Below are 23,659 nucleotides of genomic sequence, written 5' to 3' on the forward strand. Positions count from 1 at the left end.
AGTAATTAATTGAAGTGTTCATTGTTAGGAATTCTCATGGAATACATTGCGGGTTTTTTTGTCTCCCTGTGTCAGGATTTGGTATCGCTTGAGGATGTAGCTGTGTTTTTCTCTGTGGAGGAGTGGGCCCTGCTGGATTCTGAGCAAAAAGCCCTGTACCGAGAGGTCATGCTGGAAAACGAAAGAAACATAATCTCCTTAGGTAAGGGATTCTGTTGAGATATTGAAATTTAGTAGCTGGAACAGTGGAATTGTAGAAGGAGTCAGAACACACAGCTATAGCTGATTGGTTGGAGAGAGCTGTCTCCTGCATGAGGCAGTCTATGCTGTGATTGGTTAGTGTGAGTGTAAAGGGGGAGTGTTCGGTTTCCCGCCTTTTTTCTCTGTGGGCTTGGTAATTTTACCTCATGATGATGCTGTGGTGTTCGTTTACCTCATGATGCTCCTGTTAACCTGATGTTCTTGTTTACTGTAAATATTGATGTCAAATATATTAATTTACATAAAACTAGAAGCTTGTGTCAGCATCTCTGACCTTTTTGGACACCTGCTGCACAATTTCTTGACAGATTCTCTTTTCCTGGACTGAAATGGTGATGGTTGTGAGCGCCTGATCTGTTTCTCAGATAAAATGCTTATGTCAGCTTTGGAAACCGTATTAGGCTGGAAGCTCCAGTGCTGCCACCTTCTCATGTGTGGGAAAGTAGGAGGGGGGATTTAGGAGAGGGGGTTATAGACATAATAGCATTCTTCTTGTCGGTCAAAGTCAGGGCGATCCAGCATCTGGAGAAGGAGTGGAGAAGGAGTGGTCAGGGGGCTGGATTGGGATGGAACGGACATTGATTGGAGCATGTGATCGACTGGGGAGAAAGGGGATGGTTTTGGGAGCTTTGACTTACTGAAGGAAAATCCGGGCTTTTCAGACTCGGGTTTTCCCAGATGTGCCAGTTTGCCTATTCTAGTAAAGAGAACTTTGGAAAATGTTAGCTTCCGCGTCTTTACTTGGAGTTGGGGTTTTTCTGGAACACTGACAGCTTATTTATTCACTGTATGCAGTAGAAAATTTCTACTCCTACTAAGTCTGATAAAATGGCCTAAAACCATGATGTTTCCCGTCCTAGCCAGTTTCTGATTCTGTCTGCCCCACTTTGTACATATCTTTTTTAGAAGTTGCTTTCATTTTGCTGGGATTTTTTTGGTCTAGAATGATGGCACTTAAGAGCCCGATAAGAGTCCATGGGTTTATCACAAAGATGTAACTACTAGAGAAGTGGTCTGTCTGATCTGCCAGGTCCTCTGCAGATGGGATCTTCCAACTGTAACCCCTCCCATTTTCTCCAATGCTTCCCTTTTTGTAGTGCTACCTGCAAATGCAGGAACAACTAAAGATGAATGAATATTTATAAAGATTCTCAGTCATCCAGGTCTTGGTGGCCCAGAGGAGCTTTTTCAAACGGCAACTGGACTTTCTTGGTCTTTGCTTGAAGACATTTCATTTATCATCCAAGAAGCTTCTTCAGTTCTGACTGAATGGTGGAGAATGGAAGGATTTATATTTCTTGCAGTCATCTGGTCTGAAACAGTGCTAATGACCAGTTGACTGCAAGGAATATCAATCCTTCCATCCTCCACCATTCAGTCAGAACTGATGAAGCTTCTTGGATGAGAGTTGAAACATCTTCAAGGAAAAAAAAAAGCACCTGTGGGATAAAGATGATTTTTTTTTTCATTTTATTAAATTTGTATACCACCCTACTACCGAAGGACTCAGGGCGGTGAACAGCCATAAAATAAAACATATAAATACAAAATTTTAAATAGAGATAAAACAAATTAAATAAATTTGGCTGAACCATTTTAAAACCCCAATAATTTAAAACCAAATTTAAAATTCCCATTTAAAAAGAGAAAGAGTTTAGGTCAGGCCAGCTTGATGGAATAGGAATGTCTTAAGTGTGCAACGGAAGGTACGCAGATCCGGAATCCTCCGTATCTCGGGGGGGAGCTCATTCCAGATAGTAGGTGCCCCCACAGGTGTCACCTGAGTGACAACCAGTTTTTTTCAAGGTAAAACCTCTTCGTGGATATGAGGCTGAAGCTCAGTTCCAGGTCCAAGTCCCTCAAAATTTCTACTTTCTTTAATAATTATATAAAAATAATTATGAATTGTTGTGGCAAAAGGTACAAAAAGAGATTGAAAGATGGAATAAATTACAGTTGTCCCTGTTGGGAAGAATTGCAGCGGTGAAAATGAATATCCTGCCAAAATTTGTATTCTTGTTTCAAATGATACCAATACTTAAGAAAGATGCGAACTTGAACAAATGGCAAAAAGGTATTAATAAATTTATTTGGGCAGGGAAAAGACCAAGAGTAAAGCTTAAGATAATGCAAGATGTACGTGAAAGAGGAGGTCTTAAAATGCCTAATTTGAGATTATATTATGATGCAGCTGTTTTATCAACAATTAGTGACTGGTTTAATTTAACGGAAGATAGAATATTGAATATTGAGGGATATGATTTATTATATGGATGGCATGCGTATCTGTTGTATGATAAAAAGACGGATAATGTTTTTAAGACTCACATATTAAGGAATGCTCTGTTGCGTGTCTGGAGAAAATATCAATATAAATTAAATCACAAAATACCTATATGGGCAATACCCAGACATGCAATAGAAAATGTAAGTGTGGAACAGAAACAAGATAGGATTACATATAAGGAACTTCTTATAACGGAAGGGAATATATTGCAATTAAAGACTTTAAATGTATTAAGAGAAGAAAAGATAGCCCAGACTTGGTTTCAGTTTGGACAGATACATGCGAGATGGAAAGAGGATCAGAAAATTGGTATCATAAAAACTGATGAAAATTTGGTAAAACAAATTAGAGATCAAGGTCAATTGCATATAAAAAGGTTATATAATGCATTGATAGAAATAGATTCAGAAACTGAATTAGTTAAAGATTGTATGATAAAATGGGCACAGAATATCCAGGAACCAATAATGATGGAAACTTGGGAAAAAATTTGGGTTAGAAATGTGAAATTTACACAAGCACAAAACTTGAGAGAAAAATTTTATAAAATGCTCTATAGATGGCATCTAGATCCTAAAAAATTAGCATGTATGTATCCGAACCAACAACCTAAGTGTTGGAGATGTGATTGTGATGATGCAACTTATTATCATATATGGTGGACGTGTAAAAAAGTTAAAGCTTTCTGGATAAAAATATGGTGGATTATGCAGAAGATTTTTAAGAAAAAGGTAAATTTCACCCCACAGTTATTTTTGCTGGGTATTATCTCAGACTGTATTGTTATTGAAACTAATTTGATGTTAAATTTAATAACGGCAGCAAGACTGTTAGTGGCACAATATTGGAAGAAAGAAGATCTACCTACTATAGAAGAATGGACATTAAAAGTATCGAACTTAGCAGAAATGGCGAAAATCTCAGCATATTTGAAAGACCAATCACAAGAAAGATATATTGTGGACTGGAGAAAATGAATTGATTATATTCAAAACAAATATGGGACTAAAAAGTTTCAAATAGTATATGAATGAATATTTGGATTTAAGAAGATATGTTATTACTTAGCTACGTAAATAGGGAGTTAAAGTGAAAAAGGGATGAAAAGAGTTTATAGATAGTTAGCATATGTTAGATTAAGATTGCTAAATGAAATACCCTGTATTTCGCTCTGAGAAGTCGGAGGGGGGAAGAAGGGGGAGGGGAGGGAGGGGTAATGGGGAGGGAGGTGGGGCTCAAAACTTGGTTAAAATGTTTGTAAAAACTTTTCAATAAAAAAAAAATTCTACCTTCTCAGATTAAAATTAAACCACTAGGCTCTCCATCATCAAGTCTATTATCTTTTAGTTAGGATTGAGTATTTATATTTTCATAATATTTTACATTATTGGGTATAGGTTTTATGTAGTTTTTATCTTTTTAATATCAGAAGCCATCCAGGGTTTACCTATGGCAAGCTGAGAGGCCAATAAATTAATGAAGGAAGGAACGAATGAAGGAATGATTGAACGAACATGGGCCACTTTTAAGTGTCCCTTCTGCTGCGTTGAAACTAAATATGAAGCAATTGAGTGGATGGTTCCCTCCTCCCCCAAAAAGGTTCAATGATCTTATCCAAAATCTTCAGGTTTTTATTCTGTACTATTGAGAACAAGAAAGACCCAAAGGCCAAATCTTATATTACTTTAATACCAAGCATAGCACCATGTTTGGAACAAATGGGATTTGGGAGGAAGTTTGATATTGTTCAAACACGGTAACGGCGCTTGATCCCTTTTGCATTTAAGTTTGTGTTAACATTTTTTTTTTCTGTTGCAAGCAGGTGACGGATGGGAGATGGAGGATTCTGGCCAAGAGGTAGCAGCATCTTTGCCAAAAGACAAAAAAGAAGATATAGAAAAGATGTATGGAAAGCAAAGTTCTGAGCAAAACCAGTTAACGGTTGAGCTGGAGAATTGCTCTGGTTTACCTTGTCCAGATCCCAATGTCTTATTGGACGGAGATGATTGCCAAGAAAAAGAAGTGTGTTCAAGGTGTGGGAAAACACTCCGAGACGAATTGGGATTATGTGAGTGTTGCGAAATCCCTGCTGGAGAGAAAGAAGATGAAAGCAGGCAACACTCCAGAGGGACCCTTCCTCCTCCTTTACATGAAAGCATACAAGAAGGAGGGGAAATGTACAAATGTACGGAATGTGCAGAAAGCTTCAGTACAAGCCGCTCCCTTGCATCACATAAAAAAATTCACAAAGCAGAAGATCCACACAAATGTCTGGATTGTGGAAGGACCTTCAGGCAGAAAAATCACCTTAATTCACATAAGAGGGTCCACGAAGAGAAGCAGCAGCATCAATGCATCACCTGTGGAAAGACCTTCAGAACCAGCACCTCCCTTACTTCACATCAAAGCATCCACAGAGAGGAGAAGTTGTATCGACGCAGGGAGGGTAGAACGAGGTTTCCTTGGAGCAAGGAACCGAATTCCCGGAAAAAAAGCCCCACTGGGAATAAATCATGTAAATGCCTGGAATGTGGGAAGAGCTTCCGCTTTGCAAGTGACCTCACTTACCATAATAGGACCCATACAGGGGAAAAGCCGTATCATTGCACGGAGTGTGGAAAGAGCTTCACACAAAAAGGCAATTTCAATTTACATAAGAGGGTCCATACCGGAGAAGAGCCATATAAATGCACAGAGTGTGGGAAATGCTTCAAGGCCCCAGGTAACCTTACTTCCCATAAAAGAATTCACACCGGGGAGAAACCCTATGAATGTTTAGAGTGTGGGAAAAGCTTCAATAGACGTGATACACTAACTAAACATAATAGGATGCATAAAGGGGAGAAACCTTATCAATGCCTGCACTGTGGAAAGAGCTTCAGTCAAAAAGTTCATCTTAAGTCACATGAGAGGATCCACACGGGGGAAAAACCATTTCAATGCATGGAGTGTGGAAAGAGCTTCCATTTCTTATCAAACCTTACTGCCCATCAGAGAATCCACACGGGGGAGAAGCCCTTTCAATGCCTGCAGTGTGGAAAGCACTTTGTCAGTTCTAGTGGCCTTCATGCCCACGAACGGATCCACAGAGGGGAGAAACCATACAAATGCCTGGAGTGTGGAAAGAGCTTCCGTAAATCCAGCCACTTAATCTCCCATAGAAGTGTCCACAGTGGAGAGAAACCTTATCAATGCTCTGAGTGTAAGAAGTGCTTCAGTAAGTCATGTAAACTTACTCTCCATAAAAGGACCCACACGGGTGAAAAGCCCTATAAATGCACCGAATGTGACAAATGCTTCGCTGATTTGAGTGCTTTCTCTCGTCACAAAAGGCTCCACACCGGGGAGAAACCATATGAATGCCACATGTGTGGAAAGAGCTTCAATACAAAAAATGGCTATGTTGTACATAGCAGAACCCACACTGGAGAGAAACCATATCAGTGCCAGGAGTGTGGAAAATGCTTCAGTGATTCTGGAGAACTGACGATCCATAAAAGAATTCACACAGGGGAGAAACCATATAAGTGCATGGAGTGTGGCATGAGTTTCAGAAAAAGTGGATGCCTTGGTAGCCACAAGAGGACCCACACTGGGGAGAAACCGTATACATGTCATGAGTGCGGAAAAAGCTTTAGTCAAAGACATTCACTCAAGATCCATAGAAGGCTTCACTCAGGGGAGAAACCCTATAAATGCCTGGAGTGTGGGAAATGTTATAGAGAGAGTGGCCAGCTTACCTCCCACATGAGGATCCACACAGGAGAGAAGCCGTTTAAATGCATCGACTGTGGAAAGAGTTTCCGACTCAGCAGTCATCTTACAGTCCATAAGAGACTCCACACAGGGGAGAAGCCTTATGAGTGTGTGGAGTGTGGAAAGAAATTCAGAACCGGGAGTGACTTTAATCGCCATAAGAAGGCGCATAGCAGGAAAAGACGATGCTAATTGGCTTGTGTTGATTCTCAAAATTTGCTTCATCCCCACAGAAGTGTCCCAGGACAATCTGTAGAAATACATGGCATATGGGAAGGGCTTCCAAAGCAACAGAAGCTTTTCAACCCACTAAAAATAAGAGTTGCGTTGTATATTTAAGCCACGCCAGAACAAAGAGAAATAGGATCTTCAGTGAGCACTTCGCTGGGAGAAAGAGACGCAAAAGAATGAACCATTAAACCAATACAAGACTCAAGTTTTTTGTCAAAAATAAACACTGGATGGTTGGTGTTGTGTCTGCACCATCTAAAATTGGTTGGGTTTAACTGATTTCTAGTCTGAGATATGATATTGATTGTGTTTGTTTTCTGTTAATGCCCTAACTTGTACAGTAGCTAAAGGCTTAGCTTACACATCTCAGATATGCCAGTTCAGGAATTCTGGAAGTTGAAGCCTACAATCATAAAAAGGCAAAGATTCACCATCCCTGGTCTAAATAGAAGGATCCTTGGTGATTCAGTTAACAGGTTAAACTTAGAATAGGGGCGTAAATGCTTCAGCTTGCTAAATTATAACCCCAAATGTACTACGGGACAAGACAAAAGGCACAAACAGGAAAGATTTGCCCCTGTACACCTCTAAAAAGAAGACGTATGCTGTTAGTAAAATAGGAAGTATCACGGAAAACTATGCTCTAGTACTGCTGAAGCGACATTTATGAAAGTGTTGCAGTTACTCTGTGTACATGTTAGCAGTGGTCCCCAACCTTTTTATCGCCGCGGCCCGCTGAGCGCGCGCAGGGGTGGGGGCACGGCCCAGGAGCTTTTGCGCACGGCCCATTGCGCACGGCCCAGGAGCCTTTGCACTGCAGCGTTTATGTCCCCCGGCCGCTGCGCGGCCCGGTGCCAGGTACTCCACGGCCCGGCACCGGTCCGCGGACCGGGGGTTGGGGACCACTGCATGTTAGGATAGTTTTGCTTAGCTTTGTATTATGTACACTAAACTGTTTCAACTCCTACCCTCAAAACGACGCTATAGAGCACTGCACGCCAGAACAACTAGACACAAGAACAGTTTTTTCCCAAACTCCATCACTCTGCTAAACAAATAATTCCCTCAACACTGATCTGTCCCCGTCCACACACACACACAAACACAGCCAGCCGAGGGTTAAGGAAGCACTTGGCACACACCCAGGTCTTTATCTCCAACTTGGCAGCGATATACACACCGTCTGCCAAGTGCTTTATTTCCACAGAAACAGAAAGATAATATACTCAGCGTACAAGAGTCCAACAAAAATAAATATTCCTCTCAGCAGTTCCGGACGAGGCTGTAGTGACTATCCAAGGTTTATTTTTTGTTCGTCACAGGGATCACTGGCCACCACCCTCTATTATATAGTCTCTGGGGTGTGGTCCAGTGACTCAGTTCTAATCCCTAGCACGCCTCCTGAGCTGCTGCAATCGTTTATCACGCCTTCGGAGGCGTGCGTCCAGGAATGATGTCTCTCCGTCACTCTCATCCGAGACACCTGTCTCCCTGCTAATCTCCTCTCCCTCGGCCAGCACCTGAGACAGTGCCAGAGGGGAGGGGCCTGGAGAGGGAGGCCTGGCTGACTCCTCTTCCTCATGTACCTTATGATTCTTGATGAACGTATCTTTTCTTTTATGTACACTGAGAGCATATGCACCAAAATAAATTCCTTGTGTGTCCAATCACGCTTGGCCAATAAAAAATTCTCTTCTATGGCTAAAAAGTTAGTGTAAAACAGGCAGGAATTACTGTAAAGGTTGCCCTCTCCTCTCTTTGGAAGAGCTTTATAGCTCCCGGTGCCTTAAGGAAGCTCAAAACATTCTTAAAGATTCATCTCATCCTGGGCACCCTTTTTTTGAACTATTACCATCTGGCAGACGGTACAGGATAATAAAAACAAGGACAAATAGGCTGAAAAACAGCTGCTATCCCAGGGCAATAACCATATTGAATTCTACGGTATAGTGCAATATCGGGTTTTCAATTTCAATTATATAGAATGTAAAGGATGTATCTTTGTGTTTTTATTTTAACAGCTATAATGTACACTGAAGATGACATTTAATTTCATTGTACAATGTGCAATGACAATAAAGTAAAGTAAACTAAACTAAAGGGAGATGAGGAAATACCTTCTTATTTTATTTATTTATTTTATTAAATTTCTATACCGCCCTTCTCCCGAAGGACTCAGGGCGGTGAACGGCCACAAGATAAAAACACATAAATACAAAAATTTAAAATCAAATAAAAACGAATTAAATAATTTGGCTGAATTTAAAAACCCCGTAATTTAAAACAAATTAAAATTTAAAATTTACATTTAAAAAGGGGAGAGGAATTTAGGCCTTCTGACTCTGACTTGTAAACTGTGGGAAATGCTTTGTAAAACCCACCGGTGGATGTTGGTGGGAAAAACAGGCTTTGAGAGAGATCTTTGTGCCCCACTTTTTCTGCAGAATAAACCTTTTGCTTACAATCTCCACCTCAATGTGTTCAGTTTGAGGCGCGGGCACATCTGGTACAGGGGTGGGTTCTACTTACCTTTACCACTAGTTCGCAACAGGATCGTGCGTGTGTGCGAGCAAAGCTTCTGCGCATGTGCAGATCTCTGATGACGACATCCAGGGCAGTGGGCAGGGCCTCCCGCCAGTTTTACTACCAGTTCTTGCGAACCGGTCAGAACCGGGGGCAACCCACCACTGATCTAGTAACACGACTGGAGCAGGAAAGGTAACGAAAACCAAAAGTAAGTTTGAGTTCAGAAGGATCTCTTTCCTTCTTTCAACCACCCTGGAAGTGCAACTCTTTAGGAGGAAATGGGGAATAAGCCAGGAACCCTATCACTGAAATATCCTCTATTGGGCTTGGAGCTGTTTAACTAGGAGAAATTCTTTTGTACTGCGTAGTGTAGTTTTTCTTCTGAACTTCAGTACACTGTTAAATGTATCAAATATTTCTCAACTCAGACCTTTTAAATAGCTAAATATTAAATATTTCCTAGCTCAGAGGTTTTCTTCCACTTCAAAATGGTATAGTTAATGGGATGCTCTTATGAAGTATTAAGGGGGGGGGGTCTTTTGACTCTGCATTTATTGGGAATAAGATTAGAAAAAAGCTGTTTCTGTAGTCCCCCCCCCCATTTTAAAAAAGCTTTGTTCTCCTCTTTCCGAGCACGGGAGCAATCTCTAAGTTGTATTGCTCTCAGACATGCTCCATCAACACTTCAAATACTTAAAATATCTTTTGCTGCATTTGAAACATAGAATAACATAGTTGGAAGGGACCTTGGAGGTCTTCTAGTCCAACCCCCTGCTTGAGCAGGAGAGGCTATATACCATTTCAGGCATGGAGCACCCACAACTTCTGGAGGCAAGTCGTTCCACTGGATAGTTGTTCTCACTGGTCAGGAAATAGTGGAGGAGAATCAGATTTGCAAGAGTCTCTTAATAAAAAGTATTTTTAGCTTCCCTGCAGAGTTGATTTCCTGGTCTAGTTTACTCGTGGGCTGACGGGCATCTTGGATACTTGAGTTGCCAGTGTTGGCATGCAGTTGGGAACTGGTTGGGATTTAGAACTGAGCTAGCAGTCCAGTGCTTCTCAACCTTGCCAATTTGAAGACAGGTGGACTTCAATTCCCAGATTTCCCCAGCCAGCCATGCTTCAAATTGCCATGGTCGAGAAACACTAGTCAGTTCCTGCACCATCAAACACACATTGAGATAACAGCTGCACAACAGCTTTCTGATTTCCCTACTTCTGTTTACTAGTGCTTCTTCCTTCTGAGCCAAAAGTCCCTGTTTTGGGTTTTGTTTTATTTTGTTTTCTTGGTCAGTTGTTGCTCACATTGGAAGAAGACCTTGAGGTTCCTCTCACAACCAGGTTTACTATCTTTCAAGATTCTTCCGCGTGTGGCCTCTGATTTCTAGGACCCAAAAGTGAAGGTGAACGAGAGCTTCCTCCCAGATAGGCCAAACTCTGGATGCGGACTCCCATTTCCTGCTCCTGGCCCTGGCCCCCTCCCCAAATACCAGGAGGCAACCCTTAATATTTCCCCTTTGCAACAAGCTCTGGCAAAATTTCCAGGGTCTGAAGCTACAAGGCTGCCAGGACTTCTGATGTTGGTAGCGGGAGCCCCCTAGTGGCTCTTGCTGCTAAGAAACGCCAATATCGCAGGAATATCGCATGTGTGTGTATGAAGTGCGATAAGGAGAAACAACACTTTTACTTCTCAAGCGTTTCTCACAATTAAAATTAGCAACGAAGGAAATGCCAGCAGAGGTGGGTTTCAGCAGGTTCTGACCAATTCTGGAGAACCGGCAGTGGAAATTTTGAGTAGTTCGGAGAACCGGTAGTAAAAATTCTGCCTGGCCCCGCTCCCGTCTCTTCTCTGCCTCCCAAGTCCCAGCTGATCGGGAGGAAATGGGGATTTTGCAGTAACCTTTCCCTGCCACGCCCACCAAGCCACTCCAATCAAGCCATGCTACCCCCACCAAGCCACGCCCACAGAACCGGTAGTAAAAAAAATTGAAACCCACCACTGAATGCCAGGTGTGTCATTCTGATCTGGAAAAATGTTAATGCTTGGCAAGATGAACATAGATGAATGATTTGACAAGACCAGCTAATCAGGTTGGTTTGTGTGTTTATTCACTTATTTATATCCCGCCGTTGTTATTTTTACAAATAGCTCAAGGTGGCACACCTATCCAACACACTTTCCTCCTGTTTTCATCATAACAACAACCCAGTGAGATGAGGTGGGCTGAGAGAGATTGACTGGCCCAGAGTCACCCAGCTTGCTTTCATGGTTAAAACGGGACTTGAATTCACGGTGTTGTTTTTTTTTTGCTGAGAACCTCTGGAGACAAGCTGTTCCACTGATCAATTGTTCTCACAATCAGGAAATTTCTTCTTAATGTTAAGTTGCTTCTCTCCTTGATTAGTTTCCACCCATTGCTTCTTGTCCTGCCCTCAAGTGCTTTGGAGAATAGCTTGACTCCCTCTTCTTTGCGGCAGCCCCTGAGATATTGGAAGACTGCTATCATGTCTCCTATAGTCCTTCTTTTCATTAAACTAGACATACGCAGTTCCTGCAACCGTTCTTCATAGATTTTAGCCTCCAGTCCCCTAATCATCTTTGTTGCTCTTCTCTGCACTCTTTCTAGAGTCTCAACATCTTATTTATATCATGGCAACTCAAACTGGATGCATTATTCCAAGTGTGGCCTTACCAAGGCCTTATAAAGTTGTACTATAGTAATTGTTCAGCTTTTAGGTAAGGGGTTCCTCTATATATAATCACCTAGAAAGGGCAGCCATTTCCCTGAAAAATAATTAATGATCTAAAACACTGGGTGGGAATTACACAGTTAAGAAACTTGCATCAGAATCAGTTTCCCGTTTCATTTTTCAATATTAGCTGCTCTTTTGTATTTAGATCTGGTCTTAGTAAAATAATGTAGCACTTGGGGATGAAGATACATCCCAGCAGACCAGCACTGGAAGCCAAGATGGAGAAGACCTGCACTGCCACCATATACTTTCCCTTGGTGCTCAGGTAGGTGGGCACAAAGGATATCCAGACGCTGCAGAAGACCAGCATGCTGAAAGTGATCAACTTGGCTTCGTTGAAGGCCCCTGGGAGGTTCCTAGCTAGGAAAGCCACCATGAAACAGATGGTGGCCAGGAAGCCCATGTAAGTGAGAGCAATGTAAAACATAACAGTGGAGCCTTCATTGCACTGCAGGATGATCTCCCCAGATTGTGAATGCATGTCAGAATCAGGGAATGGGGGAAAGACTCCTAACCAGATGGAACAAAGGATGACCTGGATGCTAGAACAGGAAAGGATGATAGAATTGGCCAAACTTTTCCCCAACCATCTCCTCACTCTGTTCCCTGGCTTTGTAGCTAGGAAGGCCAGCACCACCATGATTGTTTTGGCCAAGACAGAAGAGACAGCAACTGAGAAGACGATGCTGAAGACTGTTTGTCGAAGAAGGCAAGTGGCCCTCCTTGGCCGACCAATGAAAAGGAAGGAAGCGCAGAAAGAAAGCAGTAGGGAGACCAGGAGAACATAGGAGAGATCCTGGTTATTGGCCTTGACGATGGGAGTTTCTCGGTATTTACTGAAGATTCCCAAAACAAAACTGGAGGTTAAGATTAGGAAGAGGGAAAAGGAGGTAAGGATGACCCCCAAATTCTCCTGATATGACAAGAAGGTGATGATTTTGGGGATACATTGGTCTCGGTTCTTGTTCTGATGTTGATCTTCTGGACATCTGGTACAGTGGTCTGCATCTGCAAAGGACAAGGGTAACACCTTTCATAAATGTATATAGTGGGAATTATAATTTATAGTACGGGAGTCATATTTTGAGCTCAGAAAACTCAACCCTAATACTTTGTGTGTGTGATTGTATGAGAGAGGAGGAGAGAAGGAGTTATGAATGCATGTTGGTGTATGTGCTTGCCTGCACAAGTAAGTCTGTTAGGAAATGGTTATTGCCTAATTGGTTGGCCAGGAAATATATAAGCCAACATTGTATGTTTGTATTATGTGAATGTATTATGTAGCTTTAAGAACTGTGCTGAGTCATTCTGCATCCTGATTGGCTGAGCTCTGTAGCCAATGTATTTAAGGATAGCTAAATTATGGTTAGCTGTGGATACTACACCATTTTTACCTGCTGCTATGCTGTAACTCTTTTTTATCGCTCTATATGGTCATTGTTTGATCATGATTATTTACTGCTTTCTGATATTTATTGAACTGTTTTTATATTGTTCCTGATTGTTCCTTGTATTTTTCTACAAACTGGTAAGAAGATTTTATATCTCTAGATTGATCTTATATTGCACTTTATATGGCTAAGACTTGGATTGTTAAAGGACTATGATTTTGCTTTTCCCTAAAAGTAAAATACTATAAAACCCAGTTTGTCTGTATGTTATTCACAATTACTCTCAAAACGTTTCCATGCGTAAAACCACAACTTTGGGTGTAACTCAACAATATCCTTAACAAAGTCACTAAAGCTGATAAAGAGAGAAAGGGTAGCTGGGAGAGGAAGGGGTAGAGTTTGAAGCAAGACATGCTTGTTTGCCAAAAACTCTTGTTTTCTGGAGGATTTTCCTGCCTTTTTCCTTCTCTGGAGGAATGTTGAGACTAAAAGGTGAGAAGTTAAATATAGGAAGAAAAGAGAGGAAAAAATATCTCAATGACAAAAAAGCTTCATAGAAAAGATCTCTAGGAATCTTTGCTCCTTTCCCAAAGTCTACTTTGACTCTTAAGTCACCCACCTTCTTGAGTGGAGATGCTCCCTTCTGCACAGGGGATGCAGTCATAACAGCAACTTGGTTTTTCCTCCTGGACCACCTTGAAGTATCCGGGTTGACAAGACTCCACACACTGAGAATATGGCCAGGGCTGAAAATGAAGAGAATTGGCATTTAGAACCATCTGCACAACTGATCAGTTATGAAATGAGAGATAGAGCTGGAAGAGTGTCGACAAAATAGGAACGAGCTGTGGTGGAGCAGTGGTTAGAATGCAGTATTCCAGGCTATCTCTGCCCACAGTCAGGAGTTCAATCCAGAGGTGGGTTTCAGCAGGTTCTGACCAGTTCTGGAGAACCGGTAGTGGAAATTTTGAGTAGTTTGGAGAACTGGTAGTAAAAATTCTGACTGGCCCCGCCCCCATCTCTTCTCTGCCTCCCAAGTCCCAGCTGATCGGGAGAAAATGGGGATTTTGCAGTAACCTTCCCCTGGATTGGGGTGGAAATGGAGATTTTACAGTATCCTTCCTCTGCCACACCCACCAAGCCAAGCCCACCCATCCATGCCACGCCCACCAAGCCATACCCACAGAACCGGTAGTAAAAAATTTTGAAACCCACCACTGATTCAATCCTGACGGGCTTTTTTTTTTTTTTTTTTTTATTTGATTTATATGCCGCCCTTCTCCGGAGACTCAGGGCGGCTTACAATGCGTTAAGCAATAGCCTTCATTCTTTTGTATATTTTATACAAAGTCAGCTTATTGCCCCCACAAACTGGGTCCTCATTTCACCTACCTTAGAAAGGATGGAAGGCTGAGTCAACCTTGAGCCTTGGAGAGATTCGAACCAGCAGAAATTGCAGGCAGCTGTGTTAATAACAGGGTGCACTAAACCCCTGTACTATCAAGGGCTTAAGGTTGACTCAGCCTTCCATCTTTCCAAGGATAGTAAAATGAGGACCCAAATTTTTTTACATCATCACCCAATATGCTGATGTTGTAAACTGCCCAGAGAGTGCTGTAAAGCACAATGGGGTGGTGTATAAATCTAAGTGCTCTTGCTAGTTTGAGCAAAATCGACCATTCCAGAAATGGAATATTCTGGAAAACTCTGGAAGATTCATTTCTCCTTAGGACCATATTATGCTGGCCATTCCAGAGTTGGTCCAATCATTTTCTTGAAAGTAATTCTTGAACTTGGAAAGCATTTGTGATAGTCCAGTTGTGATATTCTGGATCTACTTTGGGGGTGCCCTATGTTTGGAACAGTACCAACTGCTTCCCATTTGGAGGGCTGACTTCTAGAATATTGCCAAAGCAAATCTGGAACAACTATACCATTACTATTCTGAAAAGAAATGGAAATTCTAGAATTCTCCAGCATCTGTTCTATCAAATCTCTTCAACTTGCTGAATCTATGCACATCCAAATGAACAAATACAGTTTTACTTCTCTTCTCTTAAATCTTCCCTCCATTTCCCTTTATCTTCATGTCATTTCTCCCTGTGTCTTTGGGACAGAAAACTTTCTTCTTAAAGTCTAGAAAACACCTTGCCCATTGTTGATGCTGAATGAAAGGAATATTAATGTACTTCAATTATTGCTGATGCATGTTACATAATTGAGGAAGCCAAAGAATACTAAGATGAAGACAGTGTGTGCTTCATCAATTCTAAAAAAATCATTTCGATTGTGTTAGTCAAAACCAAGTAATAACCAAAAGCCAACATGGGTTTGTCAAAAACAAATCATGCCAGACTAATCTTATTGCATTCTTTGACAAAGTGACAAAATTAGTGGACCAGAGGAATGCTGTCGATATAATATACTTGGACTTCAGTAAAGCATTTGATAAAGTAGACCATAACCTACTACTAGATAAAGTAGAAAAATGTGGGTTAGACAGCATCTCCACCAGATGGATTCGTAACTGGCTGACCAACCGCACTCAACGTGTAGTCCTCAATGGAACTGCATCTACATAGAGGGAAGTATGCAGTGGAGTACCCCAGGGCTCTGTTTTAGGCCCAGTGCTCTTCAACATCTTCATCAATGACTTGGATGAGGGGATAAATGGGGAACTCATCAAATTTGCAGATGACACCAAGCTGGCAGGAATAGCCAACACTCCAGAAGAGAGGCTCAAGATACAGAAGGATCTTGACAGACTTGAACATTGGGCGCTATCTAACAAAATGAAATTCAACAGTGAAAAAAGCAAGGTTCTACATTTAGGGAAGAAAAATAAAATGCACAGGTACAGTATATGTGGTACCTTGCTCAATAGTAGTAACTGTGAGAGGGATCTTGGAGTCCTAGTGGACAACCATTTAGATATGAGCCAACAGTGTGCAACAGCTGCCAAAAAAAGCACACACAGTCCTAGGCTGCATAAACAGAGGGTTAGAATCAAGATCACGTGAAGTGTTAGTACCACTCTATTATGCCTTGGTAAGGCCACACTTGGAATACTGCATCCAGTTTTGGCCGCCATGTTGTAAAAAAGATGTGGAGACTCTAGAAAGAGTGCAGAGAAGAGCAACAAAGATGATTAGGGGACTGGAGGCTAAAACATATGAAGAATGGTTGCAGGAACTGTGTATGTCTAGTTTAATGAAGAGAAGGACTAGGGGAGACATAATAGGAGTGTTCCAATATCTCAGGGGTTGCCACAAAGAAGAAGGAGTCAAACTATTTTTCAAAGCACCTGAGGGTAGAACAAGAAGCAATGGGTGGAAACTAATCAAGGAGAGAAGCAATTTAGAACTAAGGAGAAATTTCCTGACAGAACAATTAATAAGTGGAACAACTTGCCTGCAGAAGTTGTGAATGTCCAACACTGGAAATTTTTAAGAAGATGTTGGATAACCATTTGTCTGAAGTGGTGTAGGGTTTCCTGCCTAAGCAGGGGGTTGGACTAGAAGACCCCCAAGGTCCCTTCCAACTCTGGTATTGTATTGTTTTGTATTGTTTTGTATTGTATTGTATTGTTTTGTATTGTTTTGTATTGTTTTGTATTGTTTTGTATTGTATTGTATTGTATTGTATTGTATTGTATTGTATTGTATTGTATTGTATTGTATTGTATTGTATTGTATTGTACTGTACTGTACTGTACTGTACTGTACTCCACTCTACTCCACTCCACTCCACTCCACTCCACTCCACTCCATTCCATTCCATTCCATTCCATTCCATTCTAAAACAAGCTGTGGAATCTATCCTTAAAAATGGAATCCCAGAATATCTCATTGTCTTCATGAGAAATGTATATACAGATCAGAAGGACTAGGGGTGATATGATAGCAGTTTTCGAATATTATAAGAGTACAGAGGAGACCAACAAAAATGATTAGGAAGCTGAAGGCTAAAACATATGAAGAACAGTTTCAGGAATTGCGTTTGTCTACTCTAGTGAAAAGAAGGACAAGGGGTGACGTGATAGCAGTGTTCCAATATCTAAGGCATTGCCACAAAGAAGAAGGGGTCAGTCTGTTCTCCAAAGCACCTGAAGGCAGGACAAGAAGCAATGGATGGAAAGTAATTAAGGAAAGAAACAACCTGGAACTAAGGAGAAATTTCCTCCAGAAACTGTGGGTGCTCCATCACTGGAGACTTTCAAAAAGAGATTGGATAGCCACTTGTCTGGAATGATATAGGCTCTCCTCTTGAGCAGGCTGTTGTACTAAAGACCTCTGAGATCCCTTCCAACTTTGTCATTCTGTTATTCTTCACCTGTTTGTTCCATTTGGACCACACAATGGCTTCCTTGTTAATGCTGAATTTGACGCTTGCAGTTTCCCCTCTTGCTAGAGTTCCAAATTTCACTCTGGTGGCTGACCTATTAGGAAACCACATCCAGCTCAGGATGTCAAAGTCAGCCATCAAATTTCCATTTCCGTCTGCATACATTCCGTCCATGGTGTTATTGTAGATCTGGGGGTTCTTCAGGAAAGGGTGGAGCTACAGACAGAAAATGGAACAACGTAGATGACACATTATCGGTTTTGTTATCTTAGTTGTGGAAATACCACATCTGCATCTCTAATGGTGTCAAATCTCTACAGATCAATTTGTGTACAAAAGGGATGGTTTTATTCTGAATGTTTGTGTTTGCTTTCAGAATTTGGGGTAGATGTAATCAATCTATAGGGCAGTACGGTGGTTAAGAGGCTGGGCTTATTGGCTGGAAATCCGCAGTTCAGGTTCGAAACCCAAGCGCCATGCGACAGGGTAAGCTGCTGTCCTCACCCCAGCTCCTGCTAATCTAGCAGTTTGAAAGCATGCAAATGTGAATAGATAAATAGGTATCACTTTGGTGGGAAGGTAACAATGCTCCATGATGTCATGACGGGCACATGACCACAGAAATGTCTTTAGGCAATGCTAGCTCAATGGTCTTGAAGTTGAGATGAACACTGCCCCGTATAGTTTGCAACGACTAGCGGAGTAAAATTTCATGGGTTGGCTTATTTTGGGCCCCATTCAAATGATGCAGTGAAAGATAATGGTAAGGTAGGAAATACATATAAATTCCTTCCTCAAATATCAAATTCTCAAAATTGAGAAAAGAAAATCTCCAAACACAGAAAAAGAAGAGATATAGTAGTATATGACCCCAGGGCAGTGGTGGGATTCAAATTTTTTTACTACTGGTTCTGTGGGTGTGGCTTGGTGGGTGTGTGGCTTGGTGGGCGTGGCAGGGGAAGGATACTGTAAAATCTCCATTCCCACCCCACTCCAGGGGAAGGTTACTGCAAAATCCCCATTTCCTCCCAATCAGCTGGAATTCGGGAGACAGAGAATAGATGGGGGCGGGACTAGTCAGAGGTGGTATTTACCAGTTCTCTGAACTATTCAAACTTTCCGCTACCGGTTGTCCAGAACTGGTCAGAACCTGCTGAATACCACCTCTGCCCCAGAGCCAAGACTAAATCACCATTTGGCAGTATCAGAGACCAACTGAAACAGGGAAAGGAGAATGAAACCAAGAGATTTTATTAAAGGAAAGGAGTCATGAAATATAATTGCTAAAATGCATGTACTGTTTGGAGAGGAGTATAAAGAATGGATTTTGGAATCGCTAAACCTGTCTATGGAGATTCTCAGTCATCCAGATCATGGTTGTCCCGAAAGTAGTTTTTCCAAAAGGCAATTGGACTTTCTTGATTTTTTCTTGGAAAATGTTTAGCTTCTCATCCAAAAAAACTCCTTCAGAGCTGAAGAAGCTTCTTGGATGAGAAGTGAAATATTTTCCAAGGGAAAAAACCCCAAGAAAGTCCAGTTGCCTTTTGGAAAAAATACCTTTGGGGCAGTGGTGAAATTCAAATTTTTTTACTACCAGTTCTGTGGGCGTGGCTTGGTGGGCATAGTGTAGCTTGGTAGGCGTGGCTTGGTGGGCGTGGCAGGGGAAGGATACTGCAAAATCTCCATTCCCACCCCACTCTGGGACCAGCCAGAGGTGATATTTTCCAGTTCTCCAAACTACTCAAAATTTCCGCTACCAGTTCTCCGAACCAGGGGTGAAATCCAGCAGGTTCTGACAGGTTCTGGAGAGCAGGTAGTGGAAATTTTGAGCAGTTTGGAGAATTGGTAGCAGAAATTTTGAGTAGTTCAGAGAACTGGCAAATACCACTTCTGGCTGGCCCCAGAGTGGGGAGGGAATGGGGTTTTTGCAGTATCCTTCCCCTGCCACACCCACCAAGCCACACCACACCATGCCCACCAAGCCACGCCCACAGAACCGGTAGTAAAAAAATTTGGATTTCACCACTGCTCCGAACTATTCAAAATTTCCGCTACCAGTTCTCCAGAACCTGTCAGAACCTGCTGGATTTCACCCCTGCTTTGGAGCCAAACCTGTCAGGTTCAATCCACCTGTTTCACCCTTTTGTACGAGATGGAGGAAGGGAATACCTGCCACGGCTGAAGCTCTTGAACTTCCAACCTATCTTTTCTCGCCATTATTGTCTTCAGGGATTGGGAGGAATAGGCCGCATTTAAGGCACGGGCCACTGTCCAGATGGCATTGTAAGTTAAGGAATTGTCTAGCGAGAATATCCTCTCAATTTTCTCTTGAGGCAGAGTCTTCAAGTTCTCTTCCTCTAAACACCTTGTCCGGCCTTTCACAGACAAGGCAGACTTTGCATATGAACAGTGAAAATGTTTATAAGTCAGCTGCCTCATAAGATGGTAGAAATATTTAAAACCATCATATCTGGTCCTTTTTTTTGTCTGGATAAGAAAAGAAAAAATACTGTGGGTATATCTGAAAGGGAGATCACTATATATTATCTCCATAGTGAGGTCCCATAAAGCTGTTGTGATCCAGACTTTCCCCAGAACACGTTTTCTCAAGTGCTTAAATATATAATTGGTAATAAGTATCCCCTCTAGGAAAGATGTAAACTCTGCATAGTAAACAAGCACATTGATTTGCCTCCATTTGTGGAAAGCAGAGATCAGATAGTGGAAATTCTTGGTATTCAGCAAGAGGGGTTCTGCGAAAACAACACAAATGCCATTCTGTGCCAGCACTGGAGTGAAAGTCCTAATGAAATGTTCTCCATTATCAGTGTCTGCAGCAAAGAGCCCCGTGAATGTCCACCGAAAGTATTGGAGCAATTTAATAATGCCCAAATATTGGGCACCTTCTTTGGGGACAGTCCGGGAGAAAAAAGGAAACTGAGCTTTATCACTCATGGACGGTGAAATAAAAGTGTAGCTGATCTGAAATAGAAAACAGAAGAACGACGCCTACTGAAAAAGGTACTGAAAAAGTAGCATTAGAGCTCAGATGATGACTGGGTGACTCCAGATTAATTTAATGGACACAATGGGACAGTACAACACCAGAAGGCAAGACAAGAAGCAATGGATGGAAACTAATCAAGGAGAGAAGCAACCTAAAACTAAGGAGAAATTTCCTGATAGTGCGAATAATAAACCAGTGGAACGACTTGCCTTCCACATGAGCTGTGGTGGCGCAGTGGTTAGAGTGCAGCACTGCAGGCAATTTCTGCTGACTGCCAGCTGCCTACAATTTACCATATTGAATCTCACCAGGCTCAAGGTTGACTCAGCCTTCCATCCTTCCGAGGTTGGTAAAATGAGGACCCAGATTGTTGGGGGCAATATGCTGACTCTGTAAACCGCTTAGAGAGGGCAGTAAAAGCACTATGAAGCGGTATATAAGTCTAAGTGCTATTGCTATTGCCTTCAGAAGTTGTGGACATTATGAGGGCTAAAATTGAGAAGAAATCCAAGTGTCTTGTAGGAAATGACCAGGCTGAACCCAAGGGAGGGGTCAAACATGTAATCAGTCTCGAGTTACTTCGTGCCCACAAGTGATCTACAATAAATTCAACCCTCCTTGAATTCCATTGAATTTTTATCTACCACCAATTTGCCTTGACTGTTAGTAGTTCAGATACTTATAGAGAGCTAGCATAGAATAAACTTGTAGTCTTTTGAGTAGCTTCACTTCCTGATATCTTGCACTGGACATCTCCTCTTATGAGAATTGACATTGCATGTCAACTTGCATAATTTGAGATCTGCCCAAGTATAAATTCTGTAGTATTGCATTATATTTGCTCACTCAGTGACTGAGTGGGCACTGTTTTCTGGAGTACAATAAAGATGCAGTTCTGTTTTAGCCTCTAGGGCAGCCTGAGATTTAGGTTCAACATGGTAGTTGTTACTGTGAAAGTAGGGGCCTTGGTTTTAAAGGAATTTCTCTTCGAACATAGAATAATAGAGTTGTAAGGGACCTTGCAGGTCTTCTAGTCCAACTGCCTGCTTGAGCAGGAGATCCTATACCAGTGATGGCTAACCTTTTTGCCATCGTGTGCCGGGGGGGGGAGCGGAGGAGGTTCGCATGCATGTGTGCCCACACCCATAATTCTATGCATCCTGCCCTGTGCATGCACGCACAACCCCCCCTCCTGGCACGCGATGGCCCAGTAGGCCCGTTTTTCTTTCTCAACAGGCTCCAGATCCTCTCTATGCATCTGGGGAGGGCGAAAACAGCCTTCCCCACTCCCTCAGAGGCCCTCCAGAGGCCTGAAACGGCCCATTTCCCAACTCCCAGTGGGACAGGAAGTAATGTTTTTTGCTGTCTCCAGCCTCCAGAACCTCTCTAGGAGTCTCTGGAGGCTGGTCTCGGTTCGGACCGGATTGCCTGATCCGGTAGCGATGGAGGCGGGTGGTTCGGAGAACCGGTAGCAAAAATCCCTGCTCCCCCCATGCCCAGCTGAGCCGCGCAATTATCAGAGGCTTTTTTTATTTTTAAAAGCATTTTTTCTACAACCTCTTCGGCCAAAAAAATGCTTTTAAAAGTAAAGAAACCAACAACAACAGCCTCTGATGATCGTGTGTCTCAGCTGGGATCGTCAGAGGCTTAAAAAAAAAGAAAAAAGCCTCTGCAGATCAGGCAAGTCAGCTGGGATCATCAGAGGCTTTTTACAGCATTTTTAAACAACCTCTTTGCCCGAAGAGGTTGTAGAAAAAATGGTTTTAAAAGTAAAAAAAAAAAAAAAGTTGGCCACACCCACTCAGTCATATTAACCCCCCCCAAGCCACGCCCACAGAACCGGTAGTAAATATTTTACATTTCACCACTGCCTTCCACTCACATACCTGTGCTATTTTGTATATGCCCAATATAGCAGCAATGTGGATGGATATGTCAGTATCAGCCTCTTCCAGGAGAACCAGCACATTTTTCTTCCTTCCACAACTGTAGTTGGGAACATTGGCCTCTCCGGTTGACAGCAGGTCCAACAGACCGTCCAAAGTCATTCGTCTGTTTCTAAAGTTGTCTTGGAGACTGTATCCCAGAGTGATGTTGGGTAAGAGGTGGGAATCTTTGTTGATCTCCTGAATGGCAAAAAGGAAGGACAGAATTTTCCAGTACATCACATCTCCTTCCCTGAAAATATATGCACATCGTGTCATCGTTCTGCATTGAGGAAAAGTAATGTTCCTGAATTAAGGATCCCTGCCTAATTCCCCACCACTGCATCACTGAATTAAAATAGAATTCTAGACTCTAGGAAGAGTGCAGAGCTGAGCAACAAAGATGATTAAGGGACTGGAGGCTAAAATATACAAAGAACAGTTGCTGGAAAGGGGTATGTCTAATTTAATGAAAAGAAGGATTAGGAATGAAAGGATAGTAGTGTTCTAATATCTCAGGAGTTGCCACAAAGAAGAGGGGTCAACTTATTCTCCAAAGCACCTAATGGCAGGACAAGAAGCAATGGATGGAAACTAATCAAGGAGAGAACCAACCTAGAACTAAGGAGAAATTTCCTTATAGTGAGGACAATTAATCAGTTAGAACAACTTGCCTTCAGAAGTTGTGAGTGCTGGAGCTCTGGAAGTTTTTAAGAACAGATTGGACAACCATTTGTCTGAAATGGTATAAGGGGGTTGGACTAGAAGACTTCAAAGATTTCTTCCAACTCTGTTATTCTTTTAGAACTGAAACAACCTAGACAATTTGTAAATCAAAGACTATGTCTTAGCCCCCAAAATGCTTCCTGATACTGATAAGGCAGGGGTCACCAACTTTTCGGACCTCAGGGACCGCTAAATTTATAATTTTAAATCCCACGGACCACTAATATGATCTGCCTAATGACTGGCTGGGCGGGCGTGGCTAGGTGGTCATGTGACTGGTGTGGGCGTGACCCACTCAATGTCACTCACGTCAAGGGGCACCTTGCCAGTCTCTATGCGCTATTCCTCGCCTGCCCGCCTGGGATCTTTAGGGCCCCAACAGGAAGCAATTGCTGGAGCTAAGCAGCCACCATGAGAAAAAGTTGGCAAAACAGCTGGTTCAGTTCAAATT

The 23,659-nt window shown here is 42.2% G+C and overlaps 2 protein-coding genes across 2 annotated transcripts in view; one reads left to right on the forward strand and one right to left on the reverse strand.

Moving 5' to 3' along the window:
- The window catches only part of LOC139309847 (zinc finger protein 721-like), a 145,430-nt gene extending 138,934 nt beyond the window's left edge, over positions 1–6,496 (forward strand). Inside the window, exons 8-9 of the mRNA XM_070934046.1 lie at positions 5,044–5,880; positions 6,385–6,496. Coding sequence (XP_070790147.1) covers positions 5,044–5,880; positions 6,385–6,496 — 949 coding nt within the window. The remainder of the gene's footprint in view (positions 1–5,043; positions 5,881–6,384) is intronic.
- Positions 6,497–11,912: 5,416 nt separating this feature from the next.
- On the reverse strand, positions 11,913–22,722 carry LOC139309849 (vomeronasal type-2 receptor 26-like). Its single transcript, XM_070934047.1, has 5 exons — positions 22,444–22,722; positions 19,720–20,532; positions 17,539–17,766; positions 13,826–13,952; positions 11,913–12,823 (listed from the first exon to the last, which is right to left on the reverse strand). The coding sequence occupies exons 1-5, from the start codon at positions 22,720–22,722 to the stop codon at positions 11,913–11,915; spliced, it is 2,358 nt and encodes a 785-aa protein (XP_070790148.1).
- Between the last annotated feature and the right edge of the window lie 937 nt (positions 22,723–23,659).

This window comes from Pituophis catenifer, unplaced genomic scaffold (genome assembly GCF_029215685.1).
Source record: "Pituophis catenifer annectens isolate HBS135680 unplaced genomic scaffold, rPitCat1.0.hap2 SCAF_2, whole genome shotgun sequence".
Taxonomy (NCBI): domain Eukaryota; kingdom Metazoa; phylum Chordata; class Lepidosauria; order Squamata; family Colubridae; genus Pituophis; species Pituophis catenifer.